This window comes from Coturnix japonica, chromosome 3, assembly GCF_054131305.1.
Source record: "Coturnix japonica strain WE chromosome 3, WE-NBRP24, whole genome shotgun sequence".
NCBI lineage: Eukaryota > Metazoa > Chordata > Aves > Galliformes > Phasianidae > Coturnix > Coturnix japonica.
The window spans coordinates 85,943,671-85,967,666 of record NC_140665.1 but is presented as its reverse complement, the minus strand read 5'-3'; the positions used below and the strand labels follow the sequence as shown (position 1 = coordinate 85,967,666).

The 23,996-nt window shown below is 43.8% G+C and overlaps 1 protein-coding gene across 1 annotated transcript; it reads left to right on the top strand.

The window, feature by feature from the left end:
* KBTBD11 (kelch repeat and BTB domain containing 11) lies at positions 1–23,022 on the top strand. Its single transcript, XM_015859342.3, has 2 exons — positions 1–475; positions 15,322–23,022. Exon 2 carries the CDS (start codon positions 15,826–15,828, stop codon positions 17,608–17,610), a length of 1,785 nt encoding a protein of 594 aa, XP_015714828.1. The 5' UTR covers positions 1–475; positions 15,322–15,825; the 3' UTR covers positions 17,611–23,022.
* The last annotated feature ends 974 nt before the right edge of the window (positions 23,023–23,996 follow it).

Genomic DNA, 23,996 nt, shown 5'->3' with positions numbered 1-23,996 from the left:
GCTCCCGAGGCGGCTGGCAGACGGGGCCTGGCTCGGTGGTGTTAGAGCCCAGCGAGCTGCCCGCCGGCCCCGTCCCCTCCTGAGGGCGCCTCCACAGGGGAGTCCCCTCAGCGCGGCCAGGTGGGGCCGTCCCCGCCCCTCGGGCAGCGCTCCCCGTCCGGCAGCGGCGGCTGTGGTGCGGTCCCCGCCTCACGCAACAGGTCAGCGCCGGGAGCTGTGCCTGGAAACAAAGGGAGCCGAGTGCGGTGCGGCACCCGAGGAGAGCGCAGCTTCTGCGCGGCTTCTCGCGTTCAGCCATTTGCAGCGCCCGGCAGCGCCCCTCCGCCTCTCCCTCCCTCCCTCCTCCCACCGCGTTCCCCCCTCCCATCTCCGCTGCCGCAAGCTTCGCCGTTCCGCGGAGCTGCTCTGCAACGCCGGGCCCGAGGGGTGGGTAGGCGGCGGGCGAGCTGCCTTGCCGGGGCTGAGCTGCCTAAAGGTAAGCGGAGCGCTGCGCGGTGCCGGGCCCGTTCGGTGTCCCCGGGTGCGGGGAGGGAGCCGGGCGGTACGCGGGATGCGGCCCCGAGGAGCCACGGATGGAGCCGCGGTAACCGCGTTCGTAGCTGGGATTTGGCGCACGGTGGGGTTTGAATCGCGCTGAGCTTTGCCATCCGTCCCCATTAATCCGCCTCGCTGCCCAGCCCTGTGCGGAGATGCGTAACCGGCGGCACGGCGGCTGCTTCCCGGTGTAAGTAAGTGTTCTACTCGATGTGTGCGTCCACACGGCTCTGTAGCGACAGAAGTGAGGTCCCACCGAATGTGTTTGGTGTGTGCGGTCAGCAGGGTGGTGGTAGGTTTGAGCTTTGAGCACCGCAAAAAGCGGCTCCCCAGCCTTAGCTTACACGTAGTGCGGAAAATGACAGTCGGTGTTACGTTGCACAACCAACTTCTCCAGCTCAGCGAGGAGAAAAGCTCTCTAGAAATACCGTTCTGTGAATCTTTTGGCACGGCAGTTAAAGCGAGGGATAGAAACTAGTACAGAAAGCTGGAAAATGTAGGGCAATAAAAAAAAAAATAGAAGAGCAATAAGGAGTAGAAAAGCAGTAAAATAGAGCAAAATCCTTTTAATATGATCTGGGACGCTAAAGAATGGCCTCCATTTTTTTTTTTTTTGTATGTTTGTTTGTTTGTTTGTTTGTCGTATTTAACTGTATGTATCCCAAAAATGAATTAAATGCTTATACATAAACTACAGTGTTGCAGTACTCCCTGGTTTACAGCTGTGGCCACCTTCTCTGCCTGTGCTGTATTCCCGGAGCCCATCCCACGCTGTATATTCCCTCTGTAATTAGGATGTGTGCTGCATGCCAGCAGGTCCTCCAGCCATCCAGCACTGATGGCATTGTCTGGTCAGGACCCATGGAAGTGCTAAAGCCCAGCCTCGTGCTGCCCCAGCGCCACTCTGCCTGCAGGTCCTGTTCCTGGCAGCAATGGCATCAAACACAGGATCACACTTGGAGCTGGGGTTTGCAGCTCTGGGCCTTTGATGATTATTAGAAAGTCTGAAATCCTTAATAGCTTCCTTCCTTCTTTGCTTACATCGCCTTTTTTTGTGCGTGTGTGTGTAGCAAATAGTCCAAATAGGCGGGCGGAATGATTGTTTGAAACATCAATCAATATTAGATTGCTGTTGTTTGGCAAGTGCATTCAATGAAAGCCATTAACTGGCTTTACTATAGTAAAGCAGGATTATAGTATTTAGGGCTAGCCCGGGTTACCTTAGAGACGGCTGTGGTTAGATGACTGGATCCAGATCTTGCCTACTGGGGGCTCAGCATCCTGCAGTATCCTGTTGCAAGGGGATGTTAAGGGCAGCTGGCTGCTAAAGATGGCTGTAATAAAACTTGAAAGGAAGCAGTGCAGTTTCTTTTAGAGCAGAATAAAACTTGGTGGTGGTGGTGGTGTTCATTTTGATCCTATGAAGGTCCTGCATGGATTTTGCTGTTGATACTTACTGAAGCTTTGCAGCACTGCAGTTAGGAGGCTGTTTCTTTCCCAAGAGCAGAAGCTGAAGAGTTATTTCCTACTACTTTAGGTGCTTGGAAGCACACGTTTTAGATGTTTTCATTGTGCTTGATCTCACTGGCCTTCTTGGGACGTGGTGGTAGTTAAGCTGCTGCTTTGTTTTTTGCTGGAATGGTCGCCTGCCAGTGTTTCTGTTTTACTTTTGTCCTGAGTGTTGTTTTGTCAGAGAACAGGTGTGATTTATTTATTTTTATTGAAGAGGAATTACTTTACAGCAGTTCAGGGTCTGACAAGCAGCTTAACCTGATCTGTGGTTGAGCCCTCATAAAATGAGAGACCTTGTTCCTTCCCCAGCCTGGGCTGAGAGAGATCCTGCCTTGTGCCAGTGAATGGATGGAGATTTCACCCTCCTCCTACAGCGACCCGACCAGTTTCCTGTCTTAGATTTTTCCTTAGTGTTATGATTGGGGCTGGTCCTGTGTTTAGCATTTAAATCTTCAGTACTGGGACTATAAACGGTTGTGCTTTTTTATTAAGCAAATGGGATCCTGGGCTCCATCAGGAGAGGGGTGGTCAGCAGGGATAGGGAGGTGATTGTCCCTCTCTACTCAGCTCTTGTGAGGCCCCATCTGGAGTACTGTGTCCAGGTGTGGAGCCCTCAGTACAAAAAAGACATGAAGATTTTGGAAAGGGTCCAGAGGAGGGCCACAAAGATGATCAGGGGGCTGGAGTACCTCCCAATAGCAGGACACGGGGAAATGGTTTTAAGTTAAAAGAGGGAAGATTTAGGTTGAATGTTAGGGGGAAGTTCTTCACTAGGAGAGTGGTTAGGCCCTGGAACAGGCTGCCCAGGGAGGTTGTGGATGCCCCGTCCTTGAAGGTGTTCAAGACCAGGTTGGATGGGACCCTGGGCAACCTGATCTAGTAAATGTGTATGTTTGGTGGCCCTGCCAGGCAGGGGGGTTGGAACTACATGATCCTTGAGGTCCCTTCCAACCCGGGTCATTCTGTGATTCTGTGATTAGATGGTGGTGGCAATCCTGTAGTCTTTTTCTGCCCTCCTTGGTTGCTGACCAGCAGTTTTGGCTTTGAAATATGTGGTTGCTAATCTACCTGCTCATACAGCTGTGTAATAATACAAACAAGCGTAGGCTGCTTCCTTTGTTCTGCAGTGCATGTTTCCATCCTTACTCCGCATCAGTGAGGAGAGCAGGGAATTCATCATCAGTTAAGTCAGTTTATTTTATGCAAAACAAGCTGAAAAAAATCCAGTGGTTTCTCAGATTGTGCATAGGAAGGGGAAGAGAGACATGTCACAGAAGTGCTTTTCAGGTGCACTGTTTCACGAGCTGCCATTGCTGTGCCTCTGGCTCACACAGCCCAGCTGACAGCGTTTGTAAATCCACGTGGAAGCAAGCCAGAAACTGCAACCTTTCCTTATAGATCACAGTATCACACAGTATCACAGTATCACAGTCTCGTGCGGGTTGGAAGGGACCTTAGAGATCATCGAGTCCAACCCCTGGGATTCGAGCCTCTGTGAGCAGAGCAGCACTTCTACCACTTGCGCCACAAGGAAGATTTGAACCCGGGCCTCCAGTGTTGCAAGCAGCACTTCTACCACTGCGCCACGGAGGCACAATCCACATAGATCCACTTGAGTTGGCCAAGCTTCCATGCTGTGGTCTATCGCAATGGGGTTGGCATTAATAAATAGTGCTGAAATTATTTTGCACGTACACATGCACACAGTGCGTACATGCAACAACAAAAGCTGTTTGTTGTTCCTCTGGATGCTGACTCCCCCAGGAATGTTTTGGGAGCAGAGTGAGGCTCCCGAATGGGTCCCTGCTGCTGGAAGGCTCCCAGACTTGTGGCTCATTTTGGGCTATCAACCTGTCAGAGATTGGCAGTGTTGTGGGTTTTTTTTCTCTTTTCTCCCCTTTGGAAACAGTTCTGCTTTTCTCTCTTGTAAGTAAATGGGAAGAACAGGCCCTGAGAGCTGGAGATAAACTCTGCTTTCTGCAACCTATTTTTTAGTGTTGGATGCTAAGAAGCTAATACCAACCCTTTGCTATGGGAATGGCATGCTAACAATAAATGCTCTGATTCACTCAAAGACAAATCTCGTCGTGGGAGAGCTTTCCTCTTAGCCTGTAGTTTTCTTTCATCTCTTCTTCGCTGCACTCCTTCAGTTCCTCAGTTCAATACAAGCTACTGTACACATTTGTATTTACAGTGTGGGAAATCCTGATGCTCTTGAAGTTCATAGGAATTTTCCCTTGGCTACAACAGGGGTGGGATTTAATGGGATGAGTGACTCTGCCCTTATCAGAAAGCACTGTGAAACTGATACAAAGTGGTTAGCGCAGAGACAATGTTTCTTGTTTAATGATGACTGATAATAGGGTCTTGAAGGACTTTGGTTTTCACTGCAAAGCTTTAGAGTGTATTGCTTGGTGAACTTTGGATTTTGCCACACGTTGTAAGATGGCTGCACTGTGGTACTGGAAAAGGAAGGCACAGACTGCTTGTGTCTGTTCATACAGTGATGTTCACAGGTGCTCTTGGTTGGTCAGGATGAGGTCTGTACCACTCTGATCTGCTTTCATGAGGTAAGATCAGAAGGTCTTTGTTACGGGTAGCAGAGTTGCAAGTGTCTGTCAGACTGTTCTACTCACACCTTCAGAATCCTGACCGTGATACCAAGCACCTGTCTGCCTCACGTTCTGACCTAATGGCCTTGGTTCTTATTACTTACTTGGTCTGGTCATCTTCAGCTCTGTCCAGGTTGTTCCTTAACAAACGCAAGAGTAACACCATGGCTGCTGTATCTGGTGCAGATTTAACCATGTATGTTAACAAGGCTTTATCATATTGCACACAAAGGAGATGTTTGAGTGGTAAACTAGGCAGACACACTGCAACTTTCTCCTCTGTGTAAGGAAGACAGAGAGCAGACGTGACAGTCCCAAGGTAGCTGTGATCATCATCATCCTTCACGATTATGCTGCCAGTCGGTGTGTCTGTTCAGAAGGAGCACGAATCATTGGTGAAAACAGAGTGCTGGCATGTCAGCATGTATGAGAGCGCAGAAGATGAAAAAGTAAACTACAAAGTAAAGCATAGCATGTGTATTCCTTAAAGGTACCCACATTGACCTACTCAACACCTGATTTTTCAGCAAGGTCATTAGCTGAAACAAAGAAGTTCTATGGCCGTAGGATGGATTATTTGAACAGAAGACTGCTTTGACCTAATTCATCTAGAAATTGTTGGCTTGGTACAGGAATAAAATTCTTTGGCTTGTACATGCAGGAATAAATTAGATAACCAGGCAGTGCTTTCTGTGCTTTAAATTCAGGCTTATTGTTACAAAATCTGCTGCATTAAATGAAATATATATATATATTTATTGCAAGAAATAGAGGATTACACGACATTGTAAATGTCAAAGTTGAGAGATCAGTGCAGCTCAACACGCTTTGGCTCAACACTCAGTTCAGCTTATGAAGTTCACGGTATGGTAAAAAAGAATGTCATGCATCAAATGCAGAAAGTGTCAGGCTGTGAAAACAAAAGTGTTTTAATAGGAACCTGTTGTATTTCTGTGTCAGACTGGCCAGAAACGGTTCCCTTCAAGTAATGCAAACAGCATGCATCTCACTTAGTATTCTCTTCTTCCTTTGTTTAGTTCCAGTGATGACATGGCATAGCCTCGTATTTTGTTGAGCCCTCAGTTTTACTGTAGCTGCAAGCACATTCCCATTGCTTGGTGGAGTTGGTGCTGATACTGTATGGGTATTTCTAGCCACAATAAGTTGCTAGTGACTCCAACATGTGTTTCTGCTTTGACATCAGCAGAAACATCAGTTAAAACCTAACACAAGCCAGGATGGACTATGTCCCCAGAGAGCTTAACTAAGTCCTGCTCCATAGAGAATGATAGGAAGAAAAATAGGAAGTTCCCTGTCATCAAGGAACACAACCCTATATTCTTTTCTCCTCTCCCTCCACAACATTTTGATTGTTTCTCTGAAAAGCTGTAGTCTGAAGGAGGGTAGCTTTCCTCTTGTATTACATAGCTTGATTATTTGTGTGCTCATTTGAGGGGTTTTTAAGCTTGTCAGTTAAAGCAAGGAGAAGCAGCGTCATGATTGGAATCCTTTAAAACAACTTAGGTTTATTTTGGACACAATTCTGGGCTTAGACACCCAAACCAAGAATTAACACCTCTTAGTCACTTGTGTCAAGTGCTTCATCACCGTAATCTTCAGTACCTCTCCATTGCCTAGTCCTCTGTAGCTCTCGTGTGCTGGTTAAGGATCCGTTGTATTGGCACACTTCTATACCTTCATGCTGTGTGTCTGTGTGCCACAGACACAGTGCAGGAGCTGGATGTGGATGGATCAGCAGTACAGCTCAGACATGCTAAATGCATTTGTCTCTTTCTCTGTGGGAGAATTAGGAGGTGCATCCCACCCACAGATCAGTTCTGTGTAGGAATCTGGCCCCAGGCCTGCACCATCTCCCTCTACCTTAGCCTGGTTTCCATGAAATAATAGATTAAAAATGTCAGACTCATGAATCACCTAATAATTCAGTTATAGGTCCAACAGTGTATTATACCAACAGTACTTCAGTGGCAGATGGATGTCTGTTCAAGCTAAATCTTTGCTTCCTTTCTGATTAGAGAGTATGGACTGTCACGTTGGACTATATTTTCCTGTCTCATCTGGCTCTTTGGTCTATCTCTGTTGTATTGCCATCTGTTGGATAGAACTGCCCTCAGAGTCAGCCTTTGCCACGCTTCAAAGCTATGGTTCATCTCTACATCTTTGAATCCAGTCCACAGGCTGCGTTGTGATAATGTCTACAGAAATTGAAAACTATTCTGTGAATCTAACTAGATGTACTGTGACTTTTAGCTGTGGCTGGAGTGGTTCTAACCTTCAGTTGCAAATAACATCTGGGTGGAAATAGCAAGGAAACTACATATGTTGTCAAAAAATGAGAAGGATGTCACATTATTCGCTGCATATCTGAAGGATCTCTGCATTTCTAAGCATCACTTACCTAATTGGCCAAGAAATCAATGAGCCTGTTCAGTCTAAAGGGGATTTTTTTTCCCATTAAGTACCTGACTTAGAGTTTGTCTGGAAGAAGTGATTTTATTATAACATTCTCTTGAAGTTTTCCTGTTACTTTCCTTTTATAGGCATAAGTCTGAGAAGAATGGGATATTGTTGGCTGTCCTTTGAAGTGTATCATTACTTCTCAAGTTCTTTCTCAAGCGCAGTGATGATAGACTTTGATAGATTGCTGGTGCTTTCAGCTCTGTAATGCGTGTCCTTTCTGTAAAGATATTAAAAGCAAAATCCAGTTTTATCTTAAGCAAGGAATTTCATTTCATTTGAATTTATTGGCCCATCTTCTGTGCAGTTCATAGCAAGTGTGTTGTAAAAATTCAGTATGTTCACTGACATCAAATGCTTTTCTGTAACACACAGCAAAACCTGAATCTTCTCATATTTCCCAAAATCTGTTTGTAAAAACCTGCTTGTTTGCTTGACTTGGCTTTTTGGTGCATATTCTCTCCCTCTTTTATTAAGTTCATCATTACCAAAGTGTTTCCAGAGACTCTGAATGTGTTTTGATTATTTATTTGTTGACAGCACTGTTTAATGCTGAAAAGCATTTCTGCAGTCAGAATTAATCGGACTAATTCAATAGCTAGGCTTTTAGTCATCACAAGCTGATATCTTGCTCGATGTCTTTACGCCTGGTGCATGGCAATTTCCAGAAGTTAAAGTTAAAAAGGATCACTAGATCAGTTAGTCTGGTCATAGAATCACCAAGGCTGGAAAAGGCTTCCAAGATCATCTAGTTCAAACATCTACCTTCCACCAATATCTTCACACTAAACCATGCCCCTTAGTACAACCTAATAACATATCTTGAACATCTTGGGGTTGGTGACTTCACTACCTCCCTGGGCAGTCCGTTCTAGTGCCTGACCACTCTTGTGGAGAAGGAATTGTTCCTAATATCCAACTTGTACCTCTCCTGGCACAACCTGAGGCTGCTCCATCTAGTTCTATCACTGGTTATGCAGGAGAAGAGGCCAACCCCCACCTTGCCACAACCTCCTTTCAGGTTGTTGTAGAGTGATAAGCTCTGCCCTGAGCCTTCTCCACATGGAAGAATCCCAGTTCCCTCAGCTGCTCCTCATAAGTCCTGTGCTCCAGACCCTTCACCAGCTTCATTGCCCTTCTCTGGACACAATCCAAGGCCTCCATGTCTTTCTTGTAATGAGGGGCCCAAAACTGAACACAATACTTGAGGTGTGGTCTCACCAGAGCTGAGTACAGGGGTGCAGTCACCTCTCTGCTTCTGCTGGCAGTGCTATTTCTTATACAAGCCAGGATGCCTTTGGCCTTCTTGGCCACTTAGGCACACTGCTGGCTCATGTTCAGCTGAGCATCAACCAACAGCCCCAGATTCTTTCTTCCACACAATCGTCCATCCACTCTACCCCAAACCTGTAGTGTTGCCTGGGGTTGTTGTGATCAGAGTGCAGGACCTAGTACTTGGCTTTGTTGATCTTCATCCCATTGGCCTCAACTTATCAATTCAGCCTGTCCAGATCCCCCTGGAGAGCCTTCCTACCCTCAGGCAGATCCACAGTTCCTCTCAGCTTGGTGTCATCTGCAGACTTGCCAAAGGTGCCCTTAATCCCCTCATCCAGGTCATCAGTGAGGATACTGAACAGGGCAGGCCCCAGATGCCAACCCCTGAGGAACACCATTTGTGACTGGTTGCCATCTTAATTTTAGTCTTTTCACCACCACCCTCTGAGCCTTGCTGTCCATCCAGTATTTTACTCAGTGGAGAGTGAACCTGTCCAAGCCATGGGCTGCCAGCTTCTACAGGACGATACTGTGGGAGACAGTGTCAAAGGCTTTGCTGAAGTCTAGGTAGGTTTTGTCAGCAGCCTTTCCCTCATCTAGCAGGAGGGTCTCTCAGTCACAGAAGGAGATCAGGTTGGTCAAGTGGGACTTGCATTTCATGAACCTGTGCTGTCTGGACCTGATTCCTTGGTTGTCCTGCACATGTTGTGTGGTCTTTCTCAAGGTGGTCCTGTCAAACTTAATCCCCCCTGCACCCCAGAGTACCTTCCAGCAAGGTTCTTGACTGTAGAACACCTAGAGGTAAAGAACCTACCAGTTCTCACCTTTTATTTCAGAGATTGGTAGCATTGGAATGAGGGTCTTCCTGTATCAAATCAAATGTCCAGCATCCAGCCTCTCACATGGACCACAATCTAGCATTAAAAGAAATGTGCAACAAGGTAAAAATGTGTATTTTCTCACAGAACAGTAATTTATCTTTGAATACTCTGATCACTTTTTGGCTCAGCATACTCCTAAGCTTGTTACAGTGTTAGTGTTTAGCTTATGTGTTCATTAATCTCTTCAGTTAATATCTTCACTTTCATGAGCCTCTTCTTCATTCTCCCCATTGATTCATGCAAATTTTCAGCATTGACAATATGCTGCAGCAGTCTGTTTTTGTAATTTTCCTTAGCGGTAGAAATACTTCGTTTTGTTTAAGCTCCCACCCATTGGTTTGTTTAGGCCTTTCTCCATGAGCACTATCCATATGCAGCCTTTTCATGTATCCATACTTGTGCACAGTCATTGAGTCACAAAACAAACATACCAAGCCCTGAAGAAGTGTACGCACTTCATTTCTCAGGCTTGCATTACCTGTTCTCCCAGCTGCTGGCACGAGCTTCCTTCTCTCTGTGGCATGGAAGTGTATCTGCGTGGTGCCAAAGGAGGGCACACACAGTGAGGAGTTGGAGTAACTGAGTGCCTCTCTCTGAAGGGTTTTCTATAGTTCTTATGTTACTTGGTACTATCTATACAATCTGTACTCCTTCCAAGATGTAGGGCCTGGAATATCCATCCATCCATCCATCCATCCATCCATCCATCCATCCATCCATCCATCCATCCATCCATCCATCCTTCACTGTAAACCGACTAATGCTGTAGATGTAAAAATATCTTTCTCCCGTCTGTTGCTCCTTGTTTCCCAGTATACCCAGTTCATGGACTGCATTTATCCTTTTAGCTGTAGTGCTACACTGGTGGGTTGTGTACAGCATTTCATTTAATGTGGTGTTAGCCTCTGTCCTGATACAACTGGGTATACGATTGTATCAGGATATCTTATGCAAAGGTAACCAAACTTTAGCTTGTCACAGACATGACTACAGGCTCTCACCTTGTATCTCAATACTAATTACAAAGCTACTTCTAGAACTAGAGGGGATTCTGCGTTGCCATACCATTACTTCTGTAGTGCATTAGCAACAAAGACATCATCCCCAGTGGTATTGTAACCCTGCAAAACCCTGCTTCTGACCCTCTTTTTTGTTAGACTTTTTTTCTCTGACAGATGATGGCTTGCAGTTAGAGATGACTTGTGCTTAACCTTTCCTAGCTTTGGATTTTGTGGGAGTGTTATTTCCTTTTTGGTGTGAGAACTCCAGAGAGACACCACCCCTCCTTAACTACTTCTGAAGAGGCTAAACTGGAAGGAACTAGAGAATGTTGCTCTCTACAGATATTGCTATTAAGAAAGCTTTTCTGTGGTCACGATGACTCTTCAAAACTCATGTATTTTTAGTTTGATTTGCCAGCTAAAGTATCTGCTACATCAAGATTTTGATAACATTTTTATTATGACCGATTTCCTCTCCCCTGACCCTGCCAGATGCACTCATACCCTTTTTTATCCTCTGAGTTCCTGATGAGGAACTGCTACCCACATGTTTCTTGTGTGGTCTGTAGTTGTAAGCTGCGTTTCTTAGATGCTTGTTTTTCATCTTGGTTGTATGAAAATGTTGCAGTGAAGAGATAAAAGGGTGAATACCTCCAGTGCATTCTTGGGAGAAAATAATTAAAGCACCTTGAGAGGTTACAAGGAAGATGCATATGCAACTGCTGAAGGCATTCATTGAGTAGACAGGGTAAGGGAATGGGAATGCATTGCTGCATTCTGAGCACTCCGAATTTTAAAAATGGGGAAAAAAACCATCCAACAACACACCTATTCTGCAGTTTTCTTGGTGAGCTTTTGAAAGACAAACTTTTATTTTCTTAACTAGTGGGAAATTAAGCAGGTAGTTGAGGTCTAGAGTTTAAATTTCTAATAGGATGCAGGATGGCTGCCCAGGGGGGTTGTGGAGTCTCCTTCTTTGGAGATATTCAAGACCCACCTGGACGCCTACCTATGTGACGTGGTGTAGGGAGCCTGCTTTGGCAGGGGGGTTGGACTTGATGATCTCTAGAGGTCCCTTCCAACCCCTACAATTCTGTGATTCTGTGATTTTAGGTGCCACAAGCAGCCGCTTTCAGAGAAGTGACATCTCTACTTTCCAGATGTTTTCTCCAGTCAGGAAAAACCTTTAATTTTTCTGAGATTTCACAGACCTGCTCAGTGAGCAGGAGTGTAACAGACTATTTTTATAAAGGAGAAAACCACTTCACATTCAACTCCAGTCAGATTTTGCCTTCTCCCCAACTGAGTTGGTTGTTCTCAGTCTGCACTACAGTACTGGCCAGTTCTACTTTTAACAGCCTTCTTTCCTTTTTTTAAAATAAACACAAGGCATGTTTTCTCTCTTTTGATGATTGTGCCTCTTTGGACTCCTTAATCGTCTCAATCAGATGACTCTTCTATCCTGAGGGAATTCTCCACTGGGGTAAGATTTGGCAGAACAAGTTTTTACAAAAGCATTTCCTGTACTAAGGTGGAGCAGAATGGCATTCTGTCAGATCTGAACTGGTCTGTGGTCTCTCGGGGAGGATAGCCTGTTAATGTAAATTAGAGTTGTTTATGATAGGGAAAGCTCTACTTTAATTTACCCTGTGACTGAGTCAGAGTGGTTTCCATTTGTGAACCAGTGAGCAATAACCCAATTCCTCCCACGTGCACACAGTCCCCAGAGAAAGTGGGTCTTCCTAAAGGACAGAGTTTATGTCAAAGGTTATTGGCACTGGTCAAAAAAAGAGAGAAATAAATAGGGAGAGAACAAGACAAAACAGGCATTTAATTTGATTTTATCAGAAAAGCTGCCAAATGAATGCCGTGCCAGGAAACTTTACCTGCAGCTCTTCATTACATTTCCTCTGTCAGGAAAAAAACTGTGCCTTCTTATCAAGTTCTGTTAACTTGAGTAAAGTCTCTCAGCATCTGAGGTTGGGGGCGTGCATCCAGGATATTGCAAGCAAGTAACTGCCAAGTCTGTAAATACAGTTTGTGTTTGTTGGCAATTCCTCTGTCCATTAACATTACATCATCTGTAGGCCAAGCCCATGATAATGAAAACAGTTTCAGTCCATGTAATTTAGCTTCTGACTTAAAAGACCCCAGTATAAAAGGTGACATCAGTCCATGGATGCTATGTACTCTAGACAGCTTGCATCCTTTTCCAGTTCTTACCCTGCTTGCCAGTTTTGAGTAAAAATATTAGAAACCATGTTGGTTTTAAGCCAAACTGTATCATCAGGAGCTCCAATCTTTTAAGAATCAGCAAGTTATCATATATCTTCCATAGCTGTAATTCTTGAATGCTCCATCAGCAAAAGAGCAATGCAACTTTTTGATCATTGTAGATAAGTTTGTTGTTGTTGTTTTTTAAAGAGAAAAACAACAAATCAGATATTCAGTATTGTGTTTCCATCAGGCCCTTCCAGATTCCTCCTGTTTTACAATGAATTTGTGACCTTTTAACTGATCCTCAGATCAGTTGTGTTGCTCAGTAGCGGAAAGGTTCTGCAGCTTCTGTGAATTGTTTTTTCAACTTTATCTTTGTGTAATCCCTGCGCTTTGTTGGCAGCTAGATAAAGGTGCTAAGATTTCTAGAGCAGCCTTCAGTTTGTGAGTTACAAAGTCCTCCAAAACCTCTTTTAGCTTTTCTAGGTCTTCAGCTTCCCTATGGAGTTCTTTGTTGCCTAAATTGCGTGTGATTCTTTGATTCAAATCCACATTATGCTCAGCATGAATTTCTGCATATTTCTGGTAGTTAGCTATAAATATACCAGAAGACAATTTTGTGCAGAATTCCTCTGCTTGCTATTAGCAAGCTGTACCAGCAACCCTTCTTCCTCAAAGTGATTGCTCAAGAGGATGTTAGTGCGGGTGTTTGGTAGGACTGTGGTGGGTGGCAGCTCTTTCTCAATAAAGTTGTAGTTACAAGGCAAGTTTCTAATCAGATGGATATCTGTAGAGGGGAAAAGTTGTGATTATTGTGCTTGCAGAGGGTCTCACCCCTTTCGTTTTCATTGCCTGAGAATGTTGAGAAGATTGCTTTTTCTATATGCCATTTTTGACAACTTCAGATGTTCTAATCGGTGATTTCCCTTTGAGATATGATGCAGGTAATACATGTCATCTTACATAGATAACCCTGGTATGGTAGTTCTCTGCTTTTGACCTCTCTCATTTGCTCGCTCCCATTTTGATTTTGGTGGTGTTTGCTTTCAGTCCTCTTTTATCGTTTCACTTGCAAAATCAAGAAGTAGGCTGAGAGGTTGAAGCTACATGTAGGAGCATGGAAACCCTGAGGAGAAGGTAGGAGAGGTAGAAGATAGCTCAAAGAAAAATCATGATGTTGACAGCAATGAGGAAATCATATTAGTACCCTTCAAATGTTAATGACGAGTGTGTCAGGCTGTCCAAGAATTGTATTGAGATACAAGTAGAATGTCAGCCCCAGGAAGAGGAGGCAGGCACAATATGTTTCAATTACTTACTTATATTACATTGATATTATACTGGTAGCAATTTTCTTTAAATAATAGTACATTACAGCTTGGCATCCTTGATGTTTTTCAGACTGTCTCCATTTGACATTTGTCATTTTGCAAGTATCACTTACAGAAGCTACTCTTGATCAAAGCTGATCATCAACACTTTGGAGATCAGAAAATGGATTAATCTTAGTGTGTACAGTATAATAAAAAATGTGGTTGAATAGTGAAGTTAGGACTGTGAAGACTCGTTTGAAAATAAAATTACATCAATAGATATGCCGCCCAGTTTAGAGTTATTAATAAAGCAATTTGTCTTTCACACCAGTTGCACGTGGAGAATGCTTCATTTCTCTCCATCCTGGTAACTCTACAGCAGATAAGTCAGTAAAGCCTAACCTACCGAGTTAGGTTCTGGCCCTTGGGGAGCTTGCTACTAAGTCCATTCAGAGTTCATAAAAATTCGTATAAAGATCTTAAGTGCTAGGTTTTAAAACACCTAAATGAGAAAATGGTTGTGAAATCTGTCCTCTCTCGCAAGGAATTTTCAAGTGCTATTTAATCCGTGTAACAGTCTGAAAGGCTCAAAAAGCCAGAAGTCAAACCACAGTATTGATTTGTCCTTTAATTGAATGTTCTCAAATGTAATAGAAAGCCCTTTGCAGGGCAAATGCACAAGGCAAATATGTAGGAGAAGTCTGATCTAAGTGTGGGTGTTTGGATCTCATGTCTGTGTCAGAGGTTTCCAGACAGTGTCATCTACCAATTATGTTTCTGAAAAGTTTCCAAAAGTTAGACTCATCCAACAGTAGTTTAATGAGATAAATAAGAAATCTATACTAAAGGGAAATTACAAGCTATAATTTGCATAGAAAGGACTTAATTTTCTTCCAAATAGAACCTGGTCTTCAGATCCTTGTTGCATGAAATCAAGTACTTTTGGACAATTTTTGTGTATTGTTTATCAAAACTTAACCAAACCCAGGGAATTTGTAAACAAAGGGATGTTTTTTATGTGGAATTCTGAAAACTGCATTTCTGAAATGAAGATAGACCTCACTGGTGATTAGGTTGGCAGGGACTAACCTACTCAGAGCTTTGCTTTACAGCCTGACATTTTATCATTAAGAAAAGTCTTGTTCTATTGTGATTTTTACTCTTTTCTGCTTTTTGTTAGCAGAAGTCTTAAAACTTGATCCAGGCCTATGAAGTTTGATTACATCTTCCTAAGGCATTGTTGCTGCATCTGCTGTTATATATATGTCAAATTGCTTTTGGCATAAGAAAATAAACTCTTTGTTGTGTTTTATAAATAACAAAAGTTGTTGAATTCTGTTAGTGTAATTCTGTAGGGTAACTGTAACTGTAGGGTTCCATTGATGTGCTTTAAAAGGAAATATAACCTTAGTAGTCTTGAACTTATGAGAGGGCTGCGACTAAATCTGTTTTAAAGCTGATCAATTTTTCATGTTTTTTTGTTTGTTTGTTTTAACAGGGGGAATGCATATGAGGAGCAGTGATATGAAGAAACCTTCTTGAAGTTCATGTAGAAGAAACCTTGGCTTCTAGGATATCTTCCAGGACAAATTGCAAGCACTGTCTTCCCCTGAAGTAGCTTTACAAGATGAACAGGCAGTGATAATACTCCTAACTATCTGACTTGAAAGGACATGTTTCCAGGTTGCTCAGCATGGTGTGGGGTCCAGTTGCCATGAAAGGATGCTGCACATGAAAACTGTTTAAAATTTTCATATAAGAACAGAAAAAGCAGAACTGCTTTGCAGGCTATTTGAGGTGTGATATTTGTAAAGGGAAGACATTTGGGTTTTCATAGGCCGTGCCTGACTGAGGAGAAGCCATTGCTGGCTAGGCCACAGAAGCTAAAGGCTCCCTGATGTCTCCCAGCAGGTGATGGGCATTTCTGTGCGACTAAGGCCTGTCCAGAGCAGCACTGTGCAGCGCCAGAGCAGCTAGCGTGGCTGTTGCAGAGTGTGGCTTGATGGAGGGCAGCAGCACAGTGGAGGAGGAGGAGAGTGGGGCTGGGTCTGGAGCCCCACCACTCACCCTGTCCTCCCCCTGCAGCTTCAGCTCTTCTCTGTGCTTCAGCTCTGCCACCTCTGAGCAGGGGGCCCCATCACCATCCTCTACTGGCAGCCATGTCGTGGAGAGCCAGTGGGAGCTCAACAGCGTGGCCTCGGAGTCGGAGGAGGAGGAGGCGAGTGCACGGGAACCACCAGCTGGTGCACAGCCTGCAGGGCGGCCAGCTGAGGAGCCCGACCTTGTGATTGAGGTGTCAGGGCAGCGCATCCGGGCACACAAGTCAGTGCTGGCAGCCAAAAGTGACTACTTCCGTGCTCGTGCCTCAAGAGACATCCTGCGGGTGAAGGGAGTGAGCTATGGGGCGCTGAGGCTCCTCATTGACTATGTCTACACAGCCCGCATGGGTGAGGTGCGGCACGACAACCTGGCCGAGGTGGTGAGCGGTGCCCGTGTCCTCCAGATGCCCTGCGCCTTGCACTGTGCTGCTGAGGCCATGCGTGCTCAGCTGCGTCTTGACAACTGCTACCAGCTCCTCTGCCTGGCCAAGAAGCAACGACTGGCAGAGCTGCGGGAGGCTGCCTACCGCTTCATGAGTGACCACTACCTGGAGGTGCTGCGTGAACCAGGCGTCTACGGCCGACTCAGTGGGGCAGAGAGGGACCTTATTCTGCAGCGGCGCCTGGAGGCTGGCCGGCGCTGCCTGTTGGTGGCTGAGGTCAGTGATGCTTTTGAGCGGCCTGGTGGTGGCAGCCGACCACAGAGCCGTGAGAGCAGCCGCCCACAGAGCCCCTCTTCTGTGATGTCTTTGGAGGAGAGTGGCTCCCTCATCCATTGCTACCATGAGGCCAGCCATGAGTGGAGGGTGCTGACGCGTCTGCCTGAGGAGGCCAATGCCAAGGGCTGCGCCATGTGTGTCCTCCACAACTACCTCTTCCTGGCAGGAGGCATTGCTGCAGGACCGGCAGGCAGCGAGCCGCGGGCTCGCCTCTCTGACAAAGTCTTCTGCTACAACCCCCTCACTGACACCTGGAGCCAGGTACGCCCGCTGGCTCAGCCTCGCTCACAGCTCAAGCTGTTGGCTCTGGACGGCTACCTCTATGCTGTGGGGGGCGAGTGCCTCTTCACCGTGGAAAAGTATGACCCACGGGCTGATCGGTGGAGCCCTGTTGCACCCCTGCCCAAGGGAGCCTTTGCTGTTGCTCATGAGGCCACCACTTGCAATGGGGAGATCTATGTCTCAGGAGGATCTCTCTTCTACAGACTGCTCAAGTATGACCCCAAGCGTGATGAGTGGCAGGAATGTCCTTACAACAGCAGCCGTCGGCGCTCTGCTGATATGGTGGCCTTCAAGAACTTCATCTATCGCTTTGATGTGAGCAGCGGCCGTGGTGGAGAGCAGGGCCCAGGTGGTGGGACTAGTGGTGGTGTTGAAGTTTTCCGGTACAACACAGTGGCCAAGCGCTGGAGCCAGTGTGCCAGCTTGCGGCCCAGCAGTGGCCCCATCCAGCCCTTCCGCTGTGCTGCCTTGGGTAACACCATCTACTGTGTCAACCGGACCGGCACTCTCCGCTTCAACTTAGCCCAGGATGGCGAGGTGGAAGCAGATGGTGGGCTCAAGGGTACCTTTGATGGGGAGCTTCTCAAAGCTCCATTTGATGCTAAGGGCCTCCTCCTACCCTTTGTGCTTACCCTTCCAGAGAAGCTGGAGAAAGCAGGGGACCAAGAGGGTTCCCTCTCACTATGAGTGGCCAGCCTTGCTCTGGACTGCCAGAGGGCTGGTTTGCAGGTTTTGGGGAACACACAAATTCACTCCCACGGAAGGGACCGCCTCCAACATGTCTGCAGAGAGAAGGGGTTCCCCCCACACCCTCACATGGTTTTTGTCTGGAAGTGCTTGGTTGTCACTTGGAGGTAACTCCTACTGTGTTTGCTGTGCTTTGTGTGAAAAGCTGAGCAAACCAGAGGAGAAGCTGCTATAAAAAGATAATCTCTGGATTATGTTTGTGTCAGTTCCTGATACTTTTTTGCACCCAGGGTTCTAAAAATTCCTGACAACAGCGTCGTAATGAAATGTTCTGGTTAGTATTGGTTGTGTGTCTGCATGTAGTTGTGATCTGGGCAGGAGCCTCTTCTGCCACCTGTTTTCTTTGCTCTCCTGGATGATTCCAGGGGATAAGTACTGCTGGCAACATCGCTCAACTGTATTTGTTCTTATGTCAAATCAACTATTTCCTCTGCTAGAAAAGTATAGGAAGATCTTCTCAACAGCAGTGTTTCAGTGCAATAGATTGTTTGTGGAAGACATGGCACTGTGTGGTCCCAGGAATTTCAACTGCGATGATGTAACAGATACCAGACTTAAAGCTTTAAGCATCACAAATGTGTGCCGCATGTTCGTATTTGGAATATACAAAAAAAGAAAAAGGAAGTTTCTTGTTTAAAATGCGGCCTGTTATGGCACATATGAAATGATAAGTTCTTTATTTGAAAAAGGCAATGGTTTCTGTATAAAAAGACAGTGTTTTGTAACTTTTTTTATCAGAGATTTTAAATTATAACAAAAAATGGACTGAAGCTGTTTGGACTGTGGTAGATTTACATGACCATGTAGACCACTAGAGCTGTGGGAACTATTTTGTACTTCAACTACTCTTTAATTAACTGCAGGTCAAGGAAAATTAATCTAAACCAAATGTAAATTCTTTGAAACTGTCTGCAGACAGCTTAAATGTTTCTTTGTATGTTCAGTACCCCGTGGCAAGAGGCTTTTCCAACTTAATGCATGACCATCAAAGGAGGACATGGAAAACAGGAATGTGCTACACATGTTGATTTTATTGTGCACTAGCGTGATGTTGTTTCCCTATCTTTGGATTGAGAGACTGCTTTATTTATTTTGATTGACTGCTGTAATCAATAAGCCCTTGTCAACTGCAGTACGTGCTGATGGCCCATACTGTCATTGAGATTCCGAACCACTTGGGTGCTGATTGTGGAGCAGCGTCCAAACAAGACACAACACCAGAGAAATTCTTCTTGCCTGTGCAAAGTCAGAGCATATGTTTTTTGTCGTGTTACTTGGAACTGGAAAAGCATAAACTGTCTACATGGACACAAACTATACTGAAAAGGGCACTTGCATTTATTTTTAAAACTTTATATATATATGAAAAAAGTCAATAGACAGACAAGGCAAATGTTTTAGCTTTACTGTAAACCACTGAAACCTTTTCTGAAAAATAGAACCAGTGTTTTTACTATTAGTGATTCAGCCTGGAATTGTCATGGACTATGGAAGGGAGTTGTTTATATTCAAAGTCCTAGTATAGATTCATATTTTAGAAATAAATAGGGACCTTACATCAAAGGGCAGCAGATCTTTTTATGTTTTATTAAGATGTTTCCATTAGCAGAACATTAGCATTCTTATGTTATGGCTAGTTCCAAAGGGAGGCAGCAGGCTCTGTCCTAAGAGACGCCGTCTTCGCAGAAGACGGTAGTGAAGTTTATAGAGATTTCTTTCCTTTCCTTCCCAGTTTTTTTCTTCCTGTTTTTTTTTTTTTTTCTCCTTCTCTATCTGTCCTGCATTTTAATACAGCTGATCTGTTTTGCTATGGTTAGTAAACAGTGGTTTGGTTCTGACAGTTCTTAGCCAAGCCAGCCCATTCCCTGTGAGCTCATTAAAGCATCTCCCAGGTGGGAGCTGCACTTTGATGCTTATCTTAGCCTCACTGCAGGACAGTGCAGTGGAATTTAGTGCCACAGATGGTGCATTTGTTAGTGATTTGCAAAGAAACTGTTTTGTTGTTGTTTTGTTGATTTTTCTTTTTGCTGAATGATGGTCTTAATTCTTCAATGAGAATGCTTGGAAATATTGACTCAATTAAATTACAGTGTTGTAGCTTGAGCGGGAAAGAAAATGACGTATTTGCCTTCAGTATCATTTTTTACTTTAACTGTAGAAGGTATTTCAAGCTGTGTAGTGAAATACTTAGGTGGATATTTAAACTGAAGATGTAAGGGCTAGGCCAGGTTTTCAATTAGCAGACACCACCACAAACACCCAAATGTCAGTTCTGTCTTACAGTACAATGTGGTTTCGTAGTTCAAAATATTTAGTAGTACAGTTTTTATGTTACAGCATAGTAGGGAGTCAAGCCAGCTTTGTCACTCCTATTAATTGGTCATTAATTAAGCATTCTCATTGTGTTAATGCATGGAAATGCTGCTAAACGAGTTGAGAATTCTCCCTGACTTGAGATGCAAATATATGTCGCAGACTTTGAGGAAGAAATGAAACACATCCTTTCTTCCAGAACTTGTTGCTGTATACCACAAAGAAATAGATTTGGAAATAATCTTTACAGCACTATGTGTTTGCCAAACGTGCGGTGGTTTGTGTTTTTGCTAGCTTACATCATTAGCAGAGGTTGTTTCAAGTGCCTTCCCACTCCGCTGTCACACAGTGAGAGCAGAGTCTGGTCTCCATTAGCAGCTGTCCATCACGCCTGTTTCCTTCCTACACTCTGCATAATCACAGCCCGATGACTGACTGCAGCGCTGTGTTTCAGCCCACATTTCCTAGTCTGTGGCCTCTCTTTTCTCCCTGCTAAGCCTGAGGCAGATTTGCTGGGAGCTGTTTTTTTTTTTTTTTTTTCCTTTTTTTTCTGCTGCTTGCGTCTTTAGTGTATTGAAAAAATTAATGCTTGGGTAATAAAAGCAGAATTTAAGTAGACTTTGGTAGTGGAAGACCAGATGATGTGATACCCAGGAGCCACTGTTGTAATATGTTTGTATGGTCCAAACCAAAGTGCCATGCTACCCTCACACTGTGTCTATGTTTGGCTTTTAAAGCAGTTATTTATATAATTGCCTGAAGGCTTCTGCATTTGCATGGAACATGGAGACGTTTGCTTTCTTAGCCTGCAATGATTTAACCCAAATCCCTGGAGGACTGGAGGACTTGGAGCTAATCCCTGCTCTCTAAATATTTGCATTACAATATAATACAATGTTTTGTACTATGCACTAGTTGGCTAAAAATCTCAGAATTGGTCCAAATAGGTGAATTCAAACCACCATCCTCACTGAGTGGTCTGAGACAAGCTGGAGGGCCATTTTCTTTTCTGCTGTTTTTAATTCATGAATTTCACAGTCTCCTCTCCCTCCTTTACCCAAGCATGCAGGAAATATTTTTTCTGCATCCTCTTTCCTATGGTACTCCTGTTTTCCAGGCCATCTTCCATAAGACATAGACTTGAATTCTCCTGAGCAGAAGAAGGACTGAGCTCAGGCCTCCCACATCACGTGTATGTATTCTGAAATCTGGATATTTGTAGAAGAGTATTGGTACCGCATCCTACAGCTTCTTTCAGGGATGAATCTCATGTCAAACTTTCAAAAGCACATACAGGCTCCAACTACTGGATGGGTAAGTCAGGATATGTTTAGTACCAGGAGACTGCAGAGGAAGTTCAGATCCCCCTCAGGGTCAATGCCTTGGTTAAGAGGTGTGCATGGCATGGAAATGCTGGGAGCCTTCACTGTATCTAAATGAAATCCCTGCATGAATAAAGGCACGGGCCACCTCAGCAAATGCTGATTACAGACAGAAATTTACTATTTCCATTAACTGCATCTGTAAAAAGAATTTAATTACAGCAAAGCCATTGGTACAAATTCTGTTTACTCTTGGAAAATAAGTCAAAGGAATAATTGGCAAAAGAATAATCCTATTTGGTGAAAACAGGCACTGTTAAGCAACATGGGAAGGATGCTAATCGTACCCTACTAATGAATAAAATTATGCAGTAGCTGATGTGAATTCTGTCCACAAAAACAATATCTTTGTAAACAAGTACATGGTAAAATGTAAAGAATGAATTATTCCCATGAAATTTGTAACTCTCCTGTGCTGTCTGGTTGACTCTCAGAGTACTGTATCCCAATGTTCACTATTCATGAACGGCCTGTTGCTTTTCTTGCTTTATGGTATCCGTTCCATTGACTGCTCTATAGATGGGTTGCCTTTCATTACCACAAAGCTTAACGTTGGCACTGGGGTGATTTGCTTTGTGTCTGAACTGACGTGTAGTGCTTTCTCCTTGAATGAATCCAAAGGATTTAGAATTATCTTTCTTTGGGCTTTTTATTTTTTTTTTAGTGGCGTTGCTCTTGGGAAACTTAAGAGAGCACAGGAAGGGAAATGGTAGTGCAGTGAAGGAGCAGTGGTAACAAGCATTTAATGATTTTCTGTCCACCATTGTCCTACACATCAGATGCACACTGGACTGAAAAAGGTTGTCTCTGTGTGACTATTAGCAGTGTGATCCCAAGCGCTGCTGTAGCAAAGTATGTTTTTATTTAAGTATATTTAGTGGCTCAACTCCTACTCTGAGATCATTTAATGAAGGTTAGTAGTAATTCCATAATAAAATAGATTACTGGAAGTATTCTGAATTGTACAGCTACTAAAAGCAGATTGACACCCAAATTCAGTAAAATCGTGCACTCAGAATATGTAATAACACACTTTTCATTTGCTTTGGCTTAATGAATGCTGTTGTAAGAGCTGCTGGAATGAGCCCATCCAAATTAGGAAGCAGCAGGCTATTTTAGAGGCTCTCTAAGCTTCATAAATTACTAAGTGAGAGGAAATGGGAGAATGAGGAAGAGGGAGAACTGGGAAAGAAAAATACCTACCACGTATTCAGTAGAAATGAGTAGCAGAGAAGGGAAAACAGAGTTAATGTTGAGACTGTGATGACTACATGACCAATTTTTTTTTCACGTATTTTTTAAGTAGTTTGAGTTTTTTGTCTATTATGTTGTTGGCCTTGTCGTTCTGCAATTCATCTCGAACAACCACAGTGTTCAGTAATCTGCTTTTTACAGGAGCTTTGTGCTTTGCTTTTAAGTTTTGGTGGATAAACCTTGGACAAATCTGTGAAACCATAAAGTAACCATGTTGATGCTGCCACTTAAAACAGGTTAAGTCATGCAAATGCTTTAGACACTGTTCACAATTCAGGTGAATTACATGTGTAACCGATGTATTAACAGTTCGTTTTCAAAGTGTATATAGGTAAGGTCACTGTAAAGCTTTTTATGTACTCCAACTTATGCTGTAATGAAATAAATACATATGAAAAGCTTATGCTCCCCTTAGAGGTTTCTGAGTAGCTGTTGGTTTTTTCTTTGGCATCTGTCTGATCAGTAAACAGTATTATGTGTATTCTTATCAGAAAACAAAGGCAGAATCTTCAGGAAATCTTTTTGAGGCTGAACTAAAGTGAATACTTTTATTTCACCATGCCCTGAATATTGGGACCATGAAGTACTCAGTAGTGAAAGCAGTATGTTTCAAGTACGTATTTGCATAAACTCCAATTCCATTGGTTTTTGTTTCCTGTTCTGTTTCTTGTTGTTACTTTTTTTTTCCTGGAAAAATGTTAAAACATTTCCTTGTCAGTGTTATGTGTGGATTTTCCCAGCGTGCCCTCCTTTGCTATGTCAGACATAGGATTTTTGACAGCAGAAGATTTACAGCAGTGTAAGTAAGAGCAGAATCAAGCATAACCTGAGCTTAGTCTCCTACTTATTTTCTCATCTATTAGTTTGTTGAAATGAAGTCACGGAACCCTTTTGAAAACTCCAGGATTCACAGTGAGACTCAGTGGAGTTTGACAAAGCAGGATAAGTCAGGAACGACTTAACCATATGTCTGAGGTTGCCAGAGGAGTTGTTTCATTAAGCCCCAGAGTTTCGATCTGACTTATTAGGGATCTATTTAGGATTAAAAAAAAAGAAACAGCTTATGGATTAAGATTTAGGCAATCACTAATTTAAAGTGTATTTTTGTGTGTGTGTGTGTTTTCTTGGATGTTTAAAAACCCATTTTGTTACAACATAATGTTTTTAAAGTATGTCACTTCCTGATTTTCTCTGTGCTGTTAACTAGATTACAGGAAGCATAGGGCCAGTGACATTTCATGTTAAGCATATATTCCCTTTGGGTTCATTGACCACTGTAATAGAGTCATATAATAATTTGAGTTGGAACTTGAAAGACCATCCAGTCTCTTCTCTGCAATGAAAAGGGATCCCTACAGCAGATCAGGTGCTCATAGC